The 22819-nt window shown below is 38.5% G+C and overlaps 1 protein-coding gene across 1 annotated transcript in view; it reads right to left on the bottom strand.

Annotated features, from left to right (window-relative positions):
• Nucleotides 1-5408: 5408 nt before the first annotated feature.
• LOC117926004 (receptor-like protein 6) overlaps nt 5409-22819 on the bottom strand; it is a 32087-nt gene continuing 14676 nt past the window's right edge. The window contains exons 5-6 of the mRNA XM_034845097.1: nt 8161-10180; nt 5409-5623 (exon numbers count right to left, since the gene is read on the bottom strand). Coding sequence (XP_034700988.1) covers nt 5409-5623; nt 8161-10180 — 2235 coding nt within the window. The remainder of the gene's footprint in view (nt 5624-8160; nt 10181-22819) is intronic.

The raw sequence follows: 22819 nt of genomic DNA, 5'->3' as shown, positions 1-22819 counted from the left end.
TTAATATTTCTCATTCGTTCATGTACAAAGTATATATAGAGGGTGATCGCCATTCTAAGAATAGGAAAGCATGATACAAAGAAAGAATGATATAAGGAAATAACAACTAATATCCTAAATCTCAACTTTCCTAATATCTCAATATTCATAATATCTCAATATTCCTAATATCTCAACTTTCCTAATATCTAAACATTCCTAATATCTCAACACTAAATGATATAAGGAAAGAATGATATAAGGAAAACATTCCTAATATCTCAACACTTCCCTCAAGTTGGCGCATAGATGTCACACATGCCCAACTTGTCTAAAAATTTTGAGAACACTTGACTTGAGACAGCTTTGGTGAGGATATCGGCCAATTGATTTTCTGATCGAATCTTAGGCAATTCCACAATCTTATCATCCAACTTTTCCTTAATGAAGAATCTATCCACCTCGACATGCTTTGTACGATCATGTTGTACTGGATTATGAGCAATGTCACATGCGGATTTATTGTCGCAAAACAATCGGATTGGTTGCCTAGATAGGTAACCTAAATCATGTAAGAGGAGTCTTAGCCATAATGTCTCACAAAGTCCTAGAGCCATACCTCTAAATTCCGCTTCTGCACTTGAACAGGCGACGTCATTCTGCTTCTTACTTTTCCATGTCACAAGATTACCACCTACAAAGGTAAAGTAACCAGATGTAGATCGCCTATCATCCACTGCACCGGCCCAATCAGCATCAGTATATACTTCTATACTCTGATGATCAACATTTTTAGTGAACAAAATTCCCTTCCCAGGAGCATTCTTCAAATACCTCAAAATATGCATGACTGCATTCATATGTTGCTCTCTAGGATTATGCATGTATTGACTCACTACACTCAATGCATAAGCAAGATCTGGTCTTGTATGAGCTAAGTACATTAATCTCCCCACAAGTCTCTGGTATCTTCCCTTATCGGTTGATACTTGATTAGACTCAACACACAATTTCAGACCTTCTTCTATTGGTGTATTAACAGGTTGACATCTTGACATTCTAGTCTCCTGTAAAAGATCTAAGACATACTTTCTTTGAGATAGAAAAATTCCTTCACTTGATCGAGAAACTTCAATCCCAAGAAAGTATTTCAGAGGACCTAGATCTTTCATTTCGAATTCTCTAGATAGATAATTTTGCAGAGCTTTTTTTTTTTTTTTTCAGGATTATTTCCTGTAACTACCATGTCATCCACATATACGATGAGCGCCGTAATCTTACCATGTTGCTTTTTCAGGAACAAAGTGTGATCTGAATTACTTTGACAATAGCCAAAAGCTCTCATTGACTTTGTGAACCTTCCAAACCAAGCTCTCGGGGATTGCTTCAACCCATACAATGACTTCTTCAATTTGCACACTTTCTGACATTGCTTTTCTGACACCATGCATCCTGGTGGAAGATCCATGTATACTTCTTCAGATAACTCGCCATGTAGAAAGGCATTTTTCACATCGAACTGTTGTAATGGCCAATCTAGGTTTGCAGCTAAAGATAATAATACTCGAATTGTGTTGATCTTAGCTACAGGTGCAAATGTCTCTGTGTAGTTAATTCCATAAGTTTGAGTGTACCCTTTTGCTACCAGTCTTGCTTTAAATCGTTCAATACTACCATCTGCCTTGTACTTCACAATATAGATCCAACGACACCCAACTGGCTTCTTCCCTGGTGGACATTCTACGAGTTCCCATGTTTCATTCTTTTGCAATGATTTCATCTCTTCATTCATAGCTGCTTTCCACCTTGGATCAGTTAAGGCTTCCTGCACACTGTTAGGAATAACTACAGTAGATAATTGATTTACAAATGACTTATTTGATCCAGACAAACGATGGTTAGACACATACTTGCTCATGGGATATTTGACTTTGTTAGACAATTCAGGTTCATATGTGGGTTTAGGAATACCTCTATTATGACGGTGTGGTAACCGTTTTATGAATGGATCAGGTTCCAAATTAAGAACACCCTCAGCAGACGACGATTGGTTTGGTATTTCAGTGAAGACATCTTCGGACCCAAATTGTTGACCACTCATATCCAACTCATCGGCTTCTTGGTTCACTAGTTCAGATTGTCCAGATTCATCCTCCTCATAGATATGATAATCATAATCGAGAGTCTGAATTTCCTTATGGTACTCCCCTTGAAGTTCAGACTCAGATGAAAAATACATGGAATCTTCATGAAACACCACATCCATTGTAATAAACATTCGTCGAGTTGGAGGATGGTAACATCGATATCCCTTTTTGTGCAATGCATATCCAACAAACACACATTGCAATGCATGAGAAGTTAACTTGGTGCGTTGGTGTTTGTGTAGATGCACAAATGCCATGCAACCAAAAACACGAGGAGGTAGATTTGGGACAGTTGGGGCAACTATGACATTAGTAAGAGCTTGGAGAGGTGTTTGAAAGTTAATTGGGCTAGAAGGTACCCGATTGATCAAGTATGTGGCAGATGTGATTGCTTCTCCCCAATAAGATATCGATATTTTTGCTGCTATCAAGGAAGCACGAACAACCTCTAACAAGTGCCGATTTTTTCGTTCAGTGACTCCATTTTGCTGGGGTGTATTGGAACAAGTAGTCTGATGAATGATGCCATGTTCTTCCAAATACTTTTAAAGATCAGAACTCTGATATTCTCTACCATTATCACTACGCAAAACCCGAACCTTTGCATTGTACTGAGTTTCAATCATTTTATGAAAATTTTGAAACAATAAGTTCACTTCATCTTTGGTCTTCATCAAACATAACCATGTCATTCTGGTACAATCATCAATAAAAGTAACAAACCAACGTGAGCCACTCAAAGTTGGGACTTTGGATGGGCCCCAAACATCAGAATGTATAACCATAAAAGGAAGCGGACTTTTATTCAAAATTAACGGAAATGAAGCACGATGACTTTTAGCCAATTCACAAATATCACAACGGAAACCAGAAATATCACTCTTTGCAAACAAACTAGGAAACAATTTTTTTAAATAACCAAAGGAAGCATGTCCCAGACGTCGATGCCACAGCCAAATTTCAGACTTTTTCTTCTCCTCCTCAGATCCATCTGTCATCAAGGCTTGTTGCAACTTATTTGAATCCTTTGACTGCAAGTCCAAGTAATAGAGTTTTCCCTGCTTAATACCACAACCAATCGTCTGTTTTGTTTGGATGTCCTTAATCACACAAAATTCAAGCCAAAAAATGACAATACAAGATAAGGCTGCAGTAATTTGAGAAACTGACAAAAGATTGTAATCTAGAGATGGAACAACTAAAACAGAATCCAAATTCAAAGTATCAGTAAGAGTTAAGGATCCTTCCCCAATGACTGGGGTTGTGTTACCATTGGCTGTGGAAACAATTTTTTGTGAGGAAGGTCTAAGGGGTGAAACCTGTCTAGAATCAAAAGTCATATGATCTATAGCACCAGAATCAATTATCCATGCACTATTAATAACAGGTGTAAAAGTATTTAGAAACTTACCACCATGATCTGTAGCGGCTACCAATGCAGAGGCTTTCTCAGCAACATTAGCCTTTGTTTTTATTTCGGCAATAGTTGTAGTTGAGGTTTTCTTGGAATCCTTCTTCCGTTGATCACGATTATTATCATTAATAACAAAGTGGTGATAGCCTAAACATGATCTAAAGGTCCATGGTTCAAACACTCGGTTCCTCATTGTTTTCCTGGTCATACCAAGAGTTGTTGCTTTGAAATTGTGGGATATCCAGACTGGTGGGATCAGTCTTATTGCAGTGAGTGCATTTGAAGGTTGACTTATCAATATTAAGGCTTGTCTTAGGATGGTTGATCACTGTCGGACTACCATAGCGATAAAATATCCAGGATTTCAATTCCATGGCTCTGATACCATCTTCAAATTGATAAATAATAGTTTTTTCATTAATATTTCTCATTCGTTCATGTACAGAGTATATATAGAGGGTGATCGCCATTCTAAGAATGGGAAAACATGATACAAAGAAAGAATGATATAAGGAAATAACAACTAATATCCTAATATCTCAACTTTCCTAATATCTCAATATTCCTAATATCTCAATATTCATAATATCTCAATATTCTTAATATCTCAACTTTCCTAATATCTAAACATTCCTAATATCTCAACACTAAATGATATAAGGAAAGAATGATATAAGGAAAGCATTCCTAATATTTCAACATGAAGGTCTAATGGGGAAAGAGAAAATCCTGTTTGGAGTCATTTATCAACCGTTATCATCTTCAAATACAAGACATTCAATTGCGTACCGAATGGGTATTGGAATCTCTCCTTTGAATTTGTTGCTTGAAAGATCAATTGCTCTGAAGATACCAGGGATCTTATTGAACACCCTCTCCATGCCTTTGTCATTGTCATCGAGTATGTGTAATTGTCAGATAACCTGAATTGCTGTATAGAAAGATCTGTGCTTGCTTGTTTGTATGCCAACTTGTTGACATCAACAGCAACTTTCATGCAATCCAAATTTTTATCAGATAAGCCTGTTAGCTTTTTGAGCTTAAGAAACATATGCCCAGCTCCAATATGCCATTCAAGTCATTTGAAAGTAGAATAAGAGTTTCAAGGTTTCTGAGGTCGGGTTTTTGGAGCTCCATTGAGTTTAATCATAAGAAACACAACGCGTCTGTAGGAAATTTAATCTTCATTTTCTTTTGTGTGCAGTGGTTGGTGTTGATGTTATTGTTTGTTATTCGAGATTTGACATCTCTGCACTGCTGAGATTTTTGCAGCACCTCAATTGCCTCTTTGTCGCAAGATTTTTAGGTGAGAAGATAGAGATGGAGGATGTTTTGGAGCAAGTCAAATTTGAAGAAAAGAGACGAAGTAGAAACACGCAAATTTGTCACAAATTGTTACATAACAACGACTTGCAAGTACCTATAGGCAAATCATCAAAGCTCTCTACATACAATATACTTACCCACACTTCATAAAGAAATTATATAGGAAATCACAACAATACACTATTACATCTAATTTCAATGTCCTCTCCTATTCCCCCCTTCTCTGCCTCTTGCCAAAAATTTTCACAAACCATTCATGTTTCCTTATGGTCAAGGTGTGCCCAATAACTACTCCCACGACTGGCCCACTTCCACATCCCATCAATATCATCATTAACTCGACTTTGATTCCGAACTTGGCATCTTCAGCTTGTCTGGAGGTTAAAGGTGACAGTGGTAATGATTTAGAGATGCTGCACTTATTTGACAAAGGACCTCCACACAATCCTGGGTTTCCCTGGTATGACTCATTTTGAAATGTATCAAATTGTTTGCCTTGTGGTATAGGTCCTGTGAGATGATTGTGGGAAACACTGAAGAACTCAAGGAATGTCATCCTTGTTAGTTGCCGAAGGGATATCTCCTGAGAGCTTGTTCTCGGACAGATCCAATGACTCCAACTGTGTTAGGTTCCCCAGGGAGGATGGGATATGACCAGTAGGATTGTTGCTGGCAAGGTTGAGCAAATGAAGCCCCTTGAGGCTCCCAATGGAAGTTGGAATCTGTCCTTCGAAATTGTTACTTGAGAAATCAATTGCTATGAAATACCAGGGATCTCCTCATAAAACCTCTGCATGCCTTTGTTTGTCATTGTCATTGAGTACATGTAATTGAAAGTCCACGTATAACTCCGGATTTGAATCTTTTGATTGGCCTGCATGTACTTAAGGTGGTTTGCATCTGTAAGTTTCATGGCATCCCAATTTTGGAAATACTCTGATGGCAAATCACCTATAAACTCATTGTTAGAGAGGTAGATGATGCGCAACTTGGGAAACCTGAAATTGGTGTACCAACTCCCTATTGCACCATGGAATCTGTTGGATGTCAAAATAAGAACTTGTAGCTGTGGGAGAGCTCCTATCCAAAAAGGGAAAATATCATCGATTTGATTGTTTCCAAGAGCAAGCTGCTCGAGCACCGTGCAATTGGCCAATGATCTTGGTATATAGTAATGACTAATGTGCATTGAAAACAACCCAGTAGGCCAGTCAGCCCATTAATTTTAATCTGTTTCAGAATTTGCCCCTCCATGACTCCTTGTTACTAATAAAAATCTCCATTTATTATATGACCTGCATTGGCTTAAGCTGATGAACCTGCTCTCTCTCCGATTGGTGACTTGATAGAAGCTCTGGTGGAGCCCAAATTCCACAAGTGATGAGACTGCAGAAAGCTAGTTAATCACAAAAATAGTGGTCGTCCTTGACCTCTTTGGAGATGCTGAATGAATGGCCAAAATTCATTTAAGAATGCTGGGCCTTATATGAAAAACTCCAAATGAAGCTGTCTCCATTTGGAGTCATGACGTGAAGAGAACGGCAAAAGACTTCAGCAAATGGACAAAGTAGCACCGTGTATGAAAGTCTATTTGGGAAAGAGAAAATTCTGTTTGGATCGACTAAATGATTGAACTGTTAATCCATGATATGTCAAGGATGTGCTCATCTGTGTTCCATGACAAAGGTTCAGCATTCTCTAAATCAATTTTTTTTTCATAATTAATATTCATTTTTTAAACAAAATCATCTAGCTGATAAAAAAAATTATGCTTAACTCAAATAAATATTCCCATTTACTTCATATCCAAAAGGTTTAATTGTGTGTCATATCCTTTCTAAAGTTTCTGGAAAGAAGATTTATAAAATGATGTGGTAAGGTTGTTTTTGAAGACAAAACCGAACATAGGGTAATAGTTGATATCTCTTCCTCTCACCTTCTCAACAAGGACAAATAATTAGACGGATTTTCACGCCCAAGAAGCTTTTTTGATAGAACAGAAGATTCTTTATTTTAATTACTCTGGAATCAAGGGGTTAAGTTCCATCGTAAAGTTTTAAGTGCCATATATTAAGACAGGCAAAAGACCTTTGTAGAAGAGCCAAATAACTAAGATCTTCAGTTTGTGGTTGATTACAATCTGCAATATTGCTGCATAAATATAAACCACCAAGCATTTTTACATCCTTGGTGGCTCATTATACTACTACTAGTTATATATAAAAGACTCTTAATTCTAAGCCATGCCAATGTCCATTTTTACCTCTTCGCTAGAAAAAAAAAATAATAAATACAATGTAGTCACATTACTTCTAGTATATAAATTTTACAGACTTCTGGTTGTTGCACCCCATGGGAGAAGAGAAACAGAAGGTAAATGAAACGATAAAACTAGCATTTGCATTTTATTACAGGCCACAAGCCTCTTGCATTGTTAGTATCATCTTATTACTCAACAAAACAAAAAGTTTCAAGAGGAAAAAGAGAGAAATCAAATAGCCGTAGAATAAAAAGAAAAAAAATGGAAGAAATTAAGCATTACTAGAAACACAGATTTAAATCTCCCGAGAAAATTGTGGTTGGATGGTTTAGAATATGTTTGACAACTATTTTCTTAAAACATTTTTTTGTTCTTTGGAAAAAAAAAAAAAGAAGAAAAACATGTTTGGCAATTAGAAAATAGAAAATAGTTTAATATCTTAAAAACAAAAAGTGACTTATTTTTGAAAAACATTTTTTCATATTTTCAATTATTTTTTAAACAATTATATAATTATAAAGTGATTAAAAATAAAGCATTATAAATAAAAGCTATTTTAAAAATATATTTAAAAATATAGAAAATAGATTAAGAACATTTCAAGTTTCTAAACAAATTTTTGAATTTTTGTATTAAAATACATCATATAACAATTTTCAAAAACTATTTTTAAAAACAATTCCCATTTAATATATATGTCTCTCTTTTCCCTTCTTTCTCCATTTGGATTGTCACATTGCAAGAGTTTTCATATTCCACCAATGTGACTTGATAAAAGGAAAAAGGAATACTAAAAGAAGTGATGAGAGTAACACCTTCAATTTGCAGTTCAATACAAGCCATAATCAAGTTGGATCGCTACACTATACATAATAAGAAACCCGAGCAGTTTTTATATCCATTCGTCAACACAGACACAAGTTGAAGTAACACCATGACTAAAAAGGAAAAAGAAATGAAGAAAGAAGTCCAACAATGCAAACAATATACATAGATTAAGAAATTTTACTAGGAATTTTTGGTTGGATAAATACAGCCTCTGTGCCCCCTTCTTTCATTCCTTGTCCATTTTCTTTGCCGCTTTCCAAAGGTTTTCACGAACCATTCATGTTTCCATGAGGTCAAACAATACCCAATTGAAACTCCGATTACTAGCCCACTTCCGTATCCCATTAGGATAAATTTCCAATCAAATTCACTAGTTGAACCTTGTTTAGAGGATGAAGGTGTTGGTGGTGATGCCTCAGAACTTCCACATGCCCTTGACAAAGGACTTCCACACAACCCCGGGTTCCCATCAAAGGAAGTATTTGGAAATGTTGCAAATTGTTTTCCTTGTGGTATAGGCCCTGTAAGATGATTATTAGACACATTGAAGAAAGCGAGGAATGTCATCCTTGTTAGTTGCCAAGGGATCTCTCCTGAGAGCTTGTTCTGGGAAAGATCCAATGACTCCATCTGTGTTAGGTTCATCAGGGAGGATGGGATATGGCCAGTAATATTGTTGCGGCCAAGGTTGAGCAAATGAAGTCCCTTGAGGTTCCCAATGGAGGTTGGAATTTGTCCTTTGAAATTGTTGCCAGAGAAATCAATTGCTATGAAAGTATCAGGGATTTCCTGATAAAACCTCTGCATGCCTTTGTTTGTCATTGTCATTGTGTACATGTACTTGAAAGTCTGCGTATACCCTGGGCTTTGAAACGTTTGATTGGCCTGCATGACCTTGAGGCGGTTTGCATCTGCAAGTTTCATGGCATCCCAATTTTGGAAATACACTGATGGCAAATCACCTATAAACTCGTTGTCAGAGAGGTCAATAATGCGCAACTTGGGAAACCTGAAATTGGTGTGCCAGCTCCCTATTGCACCATGGAATCTGTTGGATCTCAAAATAAGAACCTGTAGCTGTGGGAGAGCTCCTAACCAAAAAGGGAAAATATCATGGATTTGATTGTTTCCGAGAACAAGTTGCTCGAGCATTGTGCAATTGGCCAATGATATTGGGATTTGACCTTGGAATTGATTTTCACTTAAGTCGATCATCCTCAAACTGCTTGGGTTGGTGCACATCTGAGGAATGGGGCCATGCAAGTTGTTGCCTCCGAGATTGAGTATAGACAACGATGAGCTAAGGCTGGTCAAGGATTGAGAAATTTGGCCACTAAAAAGGTTAAATGAAAGGTCTAAAATAGACAGCTGGGTAAGGTGACTAAGTGAAGATGGGATCATCCCTGTGAATTTGCATGAGTCGAGGTCCAATACAGTCAAAGAAACAAGCCTCCCAATTGAACCTGGTAACTCACCAGAAAAACTTGTACCAGCAAGAAACAACATTTTTAGGGGACTGGTTTCCTGAAATTCAGGTAAATAACCGGTCAGACCTGGATTGTACCTCACACTAAGAAGCTGTAGGCTTGGAAGCCGAAAAATGTTCATTGGGAATTCACCATACAGTCCACATCCTCTTAAAATGAGAGATGTCAATGAAGATAAATTTGCCAACTCATGAGGTATTGTTGAAGAAATGTTCACCAGCTTTAGATGAAGTGTCTTTAAGTGGGTTAAGTTTTGAACTAGATTTCTCAAGCCAGGCTTTTGAAGCTCCAACATTGGGTTACTCGAGAGATCAAGGAAAACCAATTTGGACAATGCTAAGAGTTCCGATGGGATTTGGCCTGAGAATTTAGAACCAGAGAGGCTAAGACTTCTAAGCCTTGAAAGCTGACCAACTTTATGTGGGACCTCAGAGTAATTGAAATCATTATCGGAAAGGTCAAGCGTACTGAGATGAACGAGACTGAAGAGGGTGTTGCTGGAGTTGATAGAACCATAGAGACAACTACTTGCGAGGTGAAGGCCGATGACATGACCAGTCTCCTTGTCACACTCAACACCATCCCATGAACAGCAATCACTTTCCTCTCCTTCTCCATGGGATTTCCACGTTGAAACTTTTGGATAAGCAGAAGGATCATCAGAAGCATCCTCATCAATCAAAAAGCTTTGCTTGAACTGAAGCAAGGCAGAACTCTCACTACCATGGCACAGTGGGTGCTGCATAGCAGAGGAAGCATTGGTTACCATTAGATAAAAAGATGAGGGTAAAAGGAGAAAGCGCATGAACATGAAGAGATACAAAGCTGAGCCCATATTTTCTATGGACAAAGAAAGCAAATGGGAGGGATGAGGGTTCACAGGCAGGATTCGTACTCTAATATAGCAATGTTGATTAATGTGCATTGACACTTGACAGTAACCCAGTAGGCCAGTCTGCCCACAAATTTTAAACTATCTCAGAACATGCCCCTCCATGTGTCCTTGTTACTAATAATAAAAATCTCAGCCACAAGTCAAGTCGTCTCCGTAGGCTTACGGGAGTCGACATTAAGCAAAATCTTTATTTATTAAATGACCGGCATTGCCTCTCTCTTCAATTGTCCTTATTATTTTAATTCATTTCAAATAAAATTTTTATACCTTATTGAAATATTAATATCCATATTTTATCTTTATTTTCTTAACACAAAAAATGCCATTCATATTTTACTAATTATTATTTATAAAATTGTTTTCTTATTTTTTTGCAAATTTTAAATTGTATTTAATTTAATATTAATATAAAATTGAAATTACAAATCCTTTTACGGAATAAAAAAATTATTTATGTCTTTAAAAGTTCTTTGCAATCAAGATATTGTTTGATACATTTTTTATTTTCTATTTAAAAAAAAAAAAATTGATACTCTTCTAAGAATCTCTCCATTTTTCTGGGTCTTTGCCAAGAACTAGGTCAAAGATTACAGCGGTTGGTTTGTAGTTGAGTGAGAGATCCACCCATCTTGAATTTAGGCATGGTCTTTCATCAATGGTGAACCGTGACCCTTCATGACAAAGTTTCACCCGACAGATTTGTCCAATAAAGCGGCTAAAAATTTCCTTAGTTTCTCGATCACACAAAAACAGGTCAGGATTTAAATAGTTTCACACTATTATCTATATGAATATATTCATGGAGTCGAAAATTTTGAAGTCAATGATCATTAACGTTCAAAATATAAAAGAAATTATGATTTTAAAAAACTACAAAATTCCCAAAAAGATCAATATCCGAGCCCATTAGTCCTCCAGCCTTTAAAACAGAAAATTCAGTATCATAAAAATGCCTAAAATTTCTCAAGACCCTCCAAGAGCAGTAAGGACATGTTACCAAACAACACTGGAAAGTTGAAACCAGGTCTCAGTAATGTACTAGATGGAACCATCAAAGTTTATTTCATATCGGACAGGCAGGGCAGCTCAGGCCAGGGAAGCAGTGCAGTGGCCCCATTTTCCATTTGACAATGAGGAGCTGAGGAAGCAAAAAGCAGTTCAGAACCTCAAGCAATAATAAGAGTGTACTTAAACTAGATTGATTACAGTTTGTTGATTTTCCTCAGTTCCGTGTGCAATGTTCCAAAAAATGGCAAGGCATAAGAATAACCACTACCCTAAATTATTGACAGAATTATGGTTTCTAAATGTTGCAAAGCTGACCAAAAATAGTAAACATGTATAGCTATAAAATGGATTAAATTTGGGTTCAGTATATGATAGTGGGTTGGGATCTAGACCATTCATACAGGTTTGACAAGGTCAGTTTCTGGCTCTAACTGGGCAACTATCTGAATACTTTCCTTCTAAAGGAATAAGAGGTATTTGTCTTGGTCGGACGGTATGCTTACAGTACCTTGCGGCTCAATTAAACATGTGTGGACCCCGCATTTCGGCTCAATGCGTTTCCCACTCGAAGGCGAACTCGATTTTTATTTTGAAAAATTATGATTTTTATCGATTAAGAAAATGACTTGGAGTCGCCACTTATTTTTGTTTTATTTTTAAAGGGTAAACAAAATAAGAAAGAAAAACCCTAAGTGTGACTCCTTGTTTTGGAAAAGGTGGTCTGTGAAAAACCAGATCGGGTTCGGGGGTCAGGTTACTTATCGGGAAGGTACGGTAAAAACCGTAGTACCCCTCTAAGCCCCTAAAGTCGGGTCTCTACTAATAAAATGAAGCTGACGTGGCAATTGACGAGTAAATCAATGAATATCCTGAATGATCATGCACACATAAAAATCGAGACATGCATAGACAACGATTAGAGGAAAATGGGTACATACCTGGGCAACGAGCTACCATGCGCTATCAATAGAGGGGGTTAGTGCACAATTAAAGAATAATTTCAAGCATGTCATAGGGCAGAATAGAAACAATCATGCATGACAACTAAATCAATCAATCAATTAATTATAAAATCACATATGTCGGGCTCCCACCAAGACCCATTTATTTTACATGAATTAATATCACAGATTCCATTATTCCGGAATTATGAAGAAAAGATTCATGCTTGTTAAAATCAAGATGAGCAGAAGATTATTTGAAACCCGAATGGAATTAAAACAGTTGGAGAGAAAACTAGATTTTCTTGAAATTTATTTGAAAATTGGAGTCTTGGGAATTGAATTTAAGAATTGGAATTTTGGAAATTAAATTTGAAAGAAATTGAAAATCTTAAAATTATTTGAGAAGTAAAAATTGTGAAAGTTAAATTTAAGAATTTAAGTTTTAGAAATTAAATTTAATTTTATAAAATCACATATGTCGGGCTCCCACCAAGACCCATTTATTTTACATGAATTAATATCACAGATTCCATTATTCCGGAATTATGAAGAAAAGATTCATGCTTGTTAAAATCAAGATGAGCAGAAGATTATTTGAAACCCGAATGGAATTAAAACAGTTGGAGAGAAAACTAGATTTTCTTGAAATTTATTTGAAAATTGGAGTCTTGGGAATTGAATTTAAGAATTGGAATTTTGGAAATTAAATTTGAAAGAAATTGAAAATCTTAAAATTATTTGAGAAGTAAAAATTGTGAAAGTTAAATTTAAGAATTTAAGTTTTAGAAATTAAATTTAAAAGAAATTTGAATTTTGGAAATTATGAGAATTTGAATTTTGAAAATTAAATTTAAGAATTGGAGTTTTAAAAATTAATTTTTGAAAGAAATTGGAGCCTTGGAAATTGAATTTAAGAATAAGAATTTTGGAAGTTATTTAAATGTTGAATTTTTAAAAATAAACAAATAAATAGGTGAGTAAAATGATAATGATTAAATAAATTGATATGAAAATTGAAATTTCGGAAATTGGAATTTAGATTTAAAAAATGGAAATTTATACGATTATTTGAAGATAAAAGTTTTGGGAATCAAAATTTTGGAAAATTAAAATAAATAAATAAAGATAGAGAATTAAAATGGAATGTTGGTGCACACGCATGAAAGGAAAAAAACAAAGGCAATTTAAGTGGAGGAAAACAGTGAAAAAAAATTAAATTGGGTTAGGTGGCTGCATAAATAGAATGGGAAGAATGGAAATGAGTTGACCAAGTTGGGGCCCTCATTCCAAGATTCACTTCTCCACGTGTTCAACTTCCTCTTGTTCTCCTCCCTTCCTCTCAGCTACCACAAAAACGAAGTGGCCTTCCTCTTAGCTTCTTCTTTCCCCTCAAAACCGCTCATCCATGGACATGACCCACACGAACCAACAATAATAATAAGGGAATTCACAGCTCATTTTTGGTAAAGGCCACTCAACATTTTCCATTCCTAGCCTCACAACCCAACAATGAACTCACCAATTTAAAATAACATGTATGGAAAAAAAAAATGTAGGGTAACATGAAGCATATGAACCCATATATGTTATAGCCTCAAGTGAAATCACAGAAAATGAGAAAATGGCATAGCAATCACATTCAAATGGTGAATGAAAGCTAAAACAACAAGGCGAATGCATGAATGTGAAAATATAATGAAAAACATGAACAGAAGAAGAAAGAAAAAAAAAACCACAAAGCACGCACCTAGAAAGCTCTTCTCCAGCAAAAATCCGTGAGAGAACCCCTGAGTTCTTCCCTTCTCCTTTTCTCATTTTCTCTCCCGGGTCCCCCACAAAAGGGGTCTACAAATATGCCCCTCTTCGGAAGAGCTCACGAGTGTAAGGAATGTGAACACTGAAGTGAAAAGTAAGTGTGAGTAATGAGTGGGATGAAATGAGCTCTATCGAAGAACAAAGGAGACCCCCAAAAGGACACGAGTGAAACCAGAACTCACTTAAGCCATCAAATGAACAAAGGCTCTAATCCTAAGGGAAAATGATGTCTCAAAATGTCCTTGAAGCCACATAGAGGACCTAGACTCCTTCTAAGACGTCTCCGAGAGTGACTCAAAGATCGATGTCAAAGATGAGTAATTGTCGAACCACCCTGGAGTACAAGAAAGAATGTGCCCGAAGGAGACTGCCCTATGTGAACTATACGAGAATGCTAAGTGTAGGGTGCCTAAAAACATGATCAAAGTATGTGTCACGAACTCAAAGAACTATGTCATGTGCAGTGGAAGGGGGAAGTCTAGAAGAGCAATGATGAATAAGCGATAAGCACCAAGCAATCAGGTGAAGAGAACGACTCTAAACGCCCAAAATGAAGGGAAACAAGATGACTAAAAATGCTTGGATGAGTATGCACGACGATGGCTCTGAACGCCAAAACTAAAGAAAGATGGTGACTCGAAATTGAACAAGACTCGACTCAATCTAACAAAACAATGACCGATCGATATAGGTGCGGTCCTGGCTCAAACTGAACACGAAAAATGATAGGAACATGGCCGATTGATATATGATTCATGCCTAATTGGTGTATCAGCTGATTCATGTCCAGCTGGTGCTCCTTGATGGAGGGAGTAATCAACAAAATTTATAACCTATTACACCATGAACTAGGGTAGCAAAGAAAAAGCTACTATAGCATAGCGGCTCTAGGATCGTTCACTGGGAAGGGTTTTCAAACTGAAATTGATACCAATTCAAAGTGAATTGGTGCTGTTTCATTTCAAGGTTAGCTTAAGAAATAAAACACAAACTTTGGTTGAAAAAGGGTTTAGACTTAGACTAACGACACAGCAAGTAATGGAAATTACTTATGAAGAAAAACATTCCTTGGAGATTCAGGTTCACAGGGGAGGTTCCTCATGCAAAAGCATAGCTCCGGTCAGTTGGTTCATTTCCTTGCATTAGAGAATTAACATAAAGTCAATTCTCTAACCGGCTGTACAAATGCATCCCTTAATTGGATTTCAGCTCTAAATCTCTCTCACTGATGCAACTTGCAATGGTTCGAGCCTCTCACTTAGCCTTTACCATTCAAGGTGATCTTTAACCTTGGACTTCCTTTCTCAAGCTCGCAAGAGATAACTAATGGATGTCTCCTTAGAGTCCAAAAGCTTACCAAGTGTTGGCAATTCTAGAAAATCCTACCTTCAAGTCACCTCCCAAAGGCTCGCAAGGGTAAACTAGTGCATCTCCATGGATAGAGATCACTTTCCTTACCAAGTGTTGGCCCAGGTGACTCCAAGGCGTTTTAAGTTAACTAAAAACATAGAAACCATTCACGGGACACACTTTCTCTTCATTCATAGCTGAAACCACAAAGCTTCTGATTCTTGCACTTGGAACCTTTCCCGGCAACCTTAACTCCAAGAAACTAAAAGGTTTAGTTACTCATTCTCTGGGGAAAATTCCTCAGAGAGTGCATAACTAAGTAAATGAAAAATACAATCAAAGTGAGAAGGTAAGGTAGAGCTCAAGCTCTGTATTTTACTTTCTTTCTAACTTTTACAAAAGGTTCATCACCCTGAGAACAGGCTCTCCGGGTTCTATTTATATGAAAATTACACTAATAGCTATTACATGGATATTTAGCCTTTTTCCTAACTTAAAAGCTAAGGAATCCTATAATTGGTGGCTTACAAGGAGAGTTTGGGGATTTAAACAACAAAAATCTAAAGAAAAATATCTCCAAGTGTCGGTTACAAATATCAGGAAGCACTAAGGACCAGTTCGCAGGTGAAAAAGAGGTCTGCGAGATTTCGTAGATGCACAAAAAGGGCTGCGAAATCACTTCGCAGCAAAAGACTGATCCTGCAGCGCTGCGAAGTTGGCTTTCATCTTGCGGTGTTTGGCTTCCATTGCGTCGTGAAACTTCAGGGGAATTCCACAGCACTGTGCAAAAAGGCTGCGAAATAATTCCGCAACAAAAAGGTGATTTCACAACGCTGTGCAAAATTCTTCCTTCAGCTTGGAGTGATCGGCTTCCAAAGGCTGTAACTCCTTCATTTCAACTCCGAATTGCGTACCGTTTGAAGCATTGGATTGTTGACTTCCTAAGCTTTAAAATGACATATAGCATGCATAAATTGGACTTCAGGAAGTGCTCCAAAAGTGGCTGACATGACTGTCATCAAGAATGCTTCATGGCATATTTATCTTTGCTTCCCCTCCTTGCGTTCCGGATTTGCTTATGGCAAAGGACTTCAAAGCTTTGGTTCTTCATGCTTCTGAGCTTTCCATTGCTTTGCCATGGATTCCAAATAACTCTCCTCAATCTCATATTGCTTTGGTGATCAAAAAGCTATCAAAACACCAAAACTTAACACAATTTTATTAGAATTGATTGCAAGGGTCCTTAACATGTTAATTGGGTTAAAAGGCAATAACTACTACTCAAAAGTGTTAAAAAGGATTAATTACAAGCTATCAAATAGCACTTTTTGAGTAGTAATCAATATAGGTGCGGCCCCGAAAACTCGAACTGACAAGATGATGACCGATTGATATAGGTGCGGTCCAAGAAACACAAACTGGTATGACAAGGAGATGGCCGATCGATATAGGTGCGGCCCCGAACTCTAACTGACAAGACAATGACCGATTGATATAGGTGCGGTCCCAAACTCTAACTGACAAGACAAAGCGATGGCCGATCGATATAGGTGCGGCCTCAAACTCTGACTGATAAGACAATGACCGATCGATATAGGTGCGGTCCCAGAAACACAAACTGATATAACAAGGAGATGGCCGATCGATATAGGTGCGGCCCCGACTCAAACTAACACGATAATGATGATGACCGATCGATATAGATGCGGTCCCAGAAACTGAAATAACATGACAAGGAGATGGCCGATCGATATAGGTGCGGCCCCAAACTCTGACTGATAAGATGATGACCGATCGATATAGGTGCAATCCCAGAAACTGAACTGACATGACAAGGAGATGGCCGATCGATATAGGTGCGGCCCCGACTCAAACTCAAATTGATAAGATGATGACCGATCAATATAGGTGCGGTCCAGACTTGAACTGACAAGATGATGACCGATTGATATAGGTGCGGTCCCGACTCGAACTGAACATGAAAGTGATAGGAACATGGCCGATTGATATAGGTGCGACCCCGACTCAAATTGACAAGAAAATGACCGATCAATATGGGTGCGGCCCAAAAACTGAACTAACATGACAAGGAGATGACCGATCGATATAGGTGCGGCCCCGACTCAAACTAACACGATGAATGACCAATCGATATAGGTGCGGTCCCAGAAACACAAACTGATATGACAAGGAGATGGCCGATCGATATAGGTGCGGTCCCAGAAACTGAACTATCATGACAAGGAGATGGTCGATCGATATAGGTGCGGCCCCGACTCAAACTAACACAACGAATGATCTGATCAAGTGACCCAAAACCAAGGGATGACTCAGATAATGATGCAAGCAAACTCGGCCGGAGGGGATATGCCCCAGTACGACAACTCATGAGGATTGACAACTAGGTCGAAAGATAACGAAGCCCATGAAAGGTCCGATGGTCCTAGGGAAGGAGGGTATGCCCTAGTATGCAACTCAAGGGAGTCAACAACTAGATCAAAAAGTGAATGAAACCTATGGAAGGTCCGATGATCCTAGGGAAGAAGGATATGCCCCAATATGTGACTCACAGGGGTCAACAACTAGATTGAAAAGTGAATGAAACATATGGAAGGTCTGATGCCCTCGGAGAAGGGGGTATGCCCCAGTATGACAACTCAGAGGATCGACAACTAGATAAAAAAGGTGAACGAAACCTGTGGAAGGTCTAGTGCTATTGGGGAATGAGGATATGCCCCAGCATGCAATGACGAATAAACAGAGATGCAAAATGCCTCCAAACCACCGTACTTTGAAATATGCTCATCCATCATGTAATGAAAATGTCCAACCTCAAATAGGTAATGCCAAACAGGACCATGTATCATGACACCATGCTGACAAAACAAGACTAACTGGTGAATAACAACAATAATGATCAGTGCTCAAAATGCAAAGAGAAAACAAATCAATAGTCAACATGCCAACTATCAAAATGAAAACATCATCACTAATAGATCGACAATCTGTCAAGCCCTGCCATCATGGAATATGTTGAACCTAAAGTCTGAAAGATGTATGAAAGCACAACCAAGGTGATTGAGGACTAATCTACATCTCCTCCTAATCGAGAGAGAGATGAGGTCATGTGTCATAGTGGGATGTGTAGGATAAAAGAAGGTGATGATCAGGCTCTGGTATGATAGAAGGCTTGAAAGTATCCAGAGTGAAATGTTTGGGCATGAAATGAAAGGTAGGCAAGTATTTGAGATCACCCAAGTATGCTGAGAAGACTATACCCAAGGTGTCAATAGCTCCATAATCCATCGAAAATGGAAATCACAAACAGAAAGTCAAATCTCGGTGTCGAAACATCCAACTAGGTGGCTATGCCCCAGTATGCAATGAGGACAATATGAAATAGTCCAATGATCCATATCATCTAGTAGATGCTCCAATGTAAAGAACCAATCTGATCTCTCTCCAAAAGACGGATATGCCCCAGTGTACAGGATCCAATAGAGTGGCCATGCTCCAATGAAAAATGCTCTCCATGCCGGCTATGCCCCAGTGTAAATTAGTGCATCCAAGTCAACAACTACTGAAAAGGACCACGCATAGTGCATATCAATAAATCAATCGATCTCCACTCCTGACGCCAAAAATGGAAACATCTCAACATAATCCATATGAATCAGAATCCCTGAGCTCTATGAGTACGAATGAACTGGCTATGCCCCGGTATAAACCATCTGAAGTGACTATGCTCCAAGATAAATCAAAGTCCATCACCGATGAGAGGGCTATGCCTCAAAATAAATCATGATCTAAAAAATCAACCATTAATGAGTAGAGTGACTGTATCTCCAATAAAAGCGCCCTCTAAAACGACTACGCCCCCAATGTAGGGTCATCCCACAACTGCTAATCCATCACAATCCAAGTGAAGAAGCGAACTGAATATGCCTCAGTGCAAGGCATCATCCCGAAAGAAAACGTCATCGATGAACGGGATATGCCCTAGTGTAGATAACGTCGCCTCTGAAGATCCATCACTGATAAGAGGGGTATGCCCCAGTGTAATCCATCACCTCGACTCCTCATCCATCATGCACCAAGAAATAATCTCCAACGAATCTCAAGTATTGCCCATGTGTGAGCCGTCAAGCACAATGTGTGAAGTCATGGCCTCAGGATGGTCTTAAGACGCGGGATGTAACGTAGGCCAAGGTAATAGGGTGAAAGAAACGAAAGGAAACTAGGCTCAAATATCCCAATGATATAATCTCCTACCCCTCATGCATGAGATGCAATGCGTAGAAAACGTCATGAGTCCCGGACCTAGGGGTCCCCACACGAAAAGTGATGATAAAGGAATGGACATATCGAATAAGCAAGAATAAAGTGTGGATGCTGAACCCAAGTCAAACATCAAGCAGGATGAGAAAAGAAAGAAATCAGATGAGGTAGAGTGGAATGGAGGAACAAAACAAAGATACAAGAAAACAAAGAGGTAGAAAAATGAGTGATGGTCAACCTGCATCAAAGCATAGAAAGTAGTCACATCCGAAATAGATGGAATGATGGATGGAACAAGGATCCAGAGATACTAAAGAAAAGTCGCTTGTCTCTCTCACAAAAATCAAATGGATGACTCATATTCTCACCTAAAATATACACCAAGATAGAATCTCATAAATAAGCTCTCATACGAACTCTTTCCGACACATAAATTGAATGAAGCAAACCAACACATCCATACACATGCCCAATGGAGAATGATACAATGAAGAATGTGTTTTTTTTTTTCTTTGTTTGTTTTTTTTTTTTTTTTTTTGCGCATACTCTGATCAATAATGAATGAACTCCCATGAAAATACATACCCAAATGATCAAACCCTCTCCACATATGAATGTAACATGAATCCTCACTAACAAGACAACCTCTCAAAATAACATCTCTGAACCACTGCCCATAAGGCGAACGGGGGAGGAACGTGACAATCCTCCATGCAGTGACGTGTGAAAGACCACCACTCAAGGTGAAACACAGATAATGTCGAGTAAGCAATAATGAAAGAAAAGGCAGAGAACGAATATCACAAGTGGTGATATGTGATATAAGAAAAATAGTGATGAAATGATGTCCAAGTGGAAAATATCACAGTGAAGAGTGAAGAATGAGGCTCGAACAAGTATGTCAGGTCTAGAACTCATGACGTATCCAAACATAGCATGCAAGCACTACAGGGTCCCCAACCCGGTGTAATAGGTAAATGAGGTGATGAAAGAAAAGGCTGTGTGCTCGTGTGAGGCTTAAAGGGCTAGCAACGGTTAACTCTATATGTGAGGGTGATAAAGTAAATAAGCTCATGAAATGATGGCCACCCATCCTTTGACCAAAACCTCAAACATCGTGCTTTCGAGATCTCACATGGCTAATACTAAAGACTGACATCCATCCAACATAGTCATGGCGACTCCTCTGAAATCGTGCGAAAGCTCCCACTGATGCTCTATGACAACCATCAATGTACTCTGAAAATCAACTCACTCTATCATCACAAGCCACTCACCATCATCTCATAAAATCACCATGTCTAATCATCCCGACTCTCTGAAGTCATGTGCAATGACTCAAATCTGGATGCTCCATGATAACCCCTCTATCTCAACAATATCGTCAAACAGTCAAACCACTCTCTCATCATGATCCATCTATCATCATCTAGAGCTCATCTCAGGTCAAACCACCTCGGACACTACCCGGTTAGATCAAGGAAATGATGGAAAGAGTAGGCAATGGTAACGTAATATGCTAAGGGGAACGAGGATGACTAGGTAATATAGTGGTATCAGGGGATGGTGTCATGTCAAGTCCGAAATGGATAAGTCATCAAGTATGAAAAGTCAGGATATGGATATGGATATGGTACTGCTCTGAACGGAAGGTGAAATGGGTCACAGTCTCGAACTCCCTAGGTCGATCTCCTAATCCTAGGTCAATAGGCTCAATATCCTCCATGATAGGTCAGGCTAAAGTGATCATGATGCGTAAGTGAAAATATGTCTCAAATCAAAAGCACAATACATCATATGAAATACGGTCCTGTGATGGCAATCCAAAATCTGGATGTATGACGAGAACTCTAGAGTCATAAAGGTGTCCACTGTGAGATGGCTACAAATGTGACCAGAGAATTCCTATAAATAATTCCAGATAAAAGAGGTGTGAAAAAACACGCTATCACGAGATCAATACTCCATCTATAACCATATATCCTTGAATCAACCTTCAACTCGAGCTCCATAAGAGAAAAATAATAAGGTGATCAAGGCGACTCTCTCGAAAAAAAGTGTGAACATGAAAACGTGCCTTTCACCTTTCCGTAATGAAAATATGAGCATCGAGTCGAAAATTGAATCAAAGATTAAACAAATAATGAGGTATTGGGCTCGTGATAGGTGTACAATGCTAAAACAAGATGATCATGATCGATGAACATATCCCGAAGTATCAAGTAAGTGTCAACAAAATAAAAGGATGCGTCGAGCCAAGAAAGAAAAACGAAAGCCCTATGGAGAAAGCATGACGAACTCATCGAGTGAAAAACATAATCCAAGGTGACACGACAAAGGTGATCCAACCGATACTCAAACTCACACTGGTCTCCGAGCACTCCCAACTAGAGACTAAAAAGAGGGAGTGTCGAATTTGAACTATGACCACAGAGGCTCTGAAAGCCCTCAGATGCACCCACGTGTAGGGAGAGAGTCCTAATCGAAGGATCTAAGCTCATCCTACAAGGTCAAAGTGGCTCTAAATGGATATGGGTGGACTTCACAATATCCCTAGCAGAAGCGATCGTACCCTCCGGCGATACGCAACCCTCTGCACGCCTCTGAAGAGACGGGGCGCTTCCATGCAAGGTGGTCATCACCTCCACACATGCACTACCTCGCATCCCAAGGGGCTCCTATGGTGAAAGCTCTCCTAATGGCTAGCGTATCTCACAACTCTGATCACTCATTGATGATCTAAGGTGCACAGTGAGTGGTGTGGGTGCATCCGAAAATCCTATGAAACTAAAAGAAGACACACTGGCCACATAAATATCCTGAAATCTAGCTCTGGGCTATATAAGTCTTCAAAGTTCGGACTTCAATCAACATCAATATGTTGACCACCTCCAGAATGCTCCCAAACATAGATATAGCCCATCGCTAGACCCTACTCCTAATCACTAGCTCGGTCGAAGAGCAAACAAAGCAACAAGTTTCGTATCAAATACGAGACCGAGGAAAACAATGTCGACCGAGACTAGGGACTGGGAAATAAGGGGATAAGCGCGTGTCCCACATAAACAAGCAACTCATGCAATCACAC

This window comes from Vitis riparia, chromosome 12, assembly GCF_004353265.1.
Source record: "Vitis riparia cultivar Riparia Gloire de Montpellier isolate 1030 chromosome 12, EGFV_Vit.rip_1.0, whole genome shotgun sequence".
NCBI lineage: Eukaryota > Viridiplantae > Streptophyta > Magnoliopsida > Vitales > Vitaceae > Vitis > Vitis riparia.
This window is presented reverse-complemented; position numbering and strand designations above follow the sequence as displayed.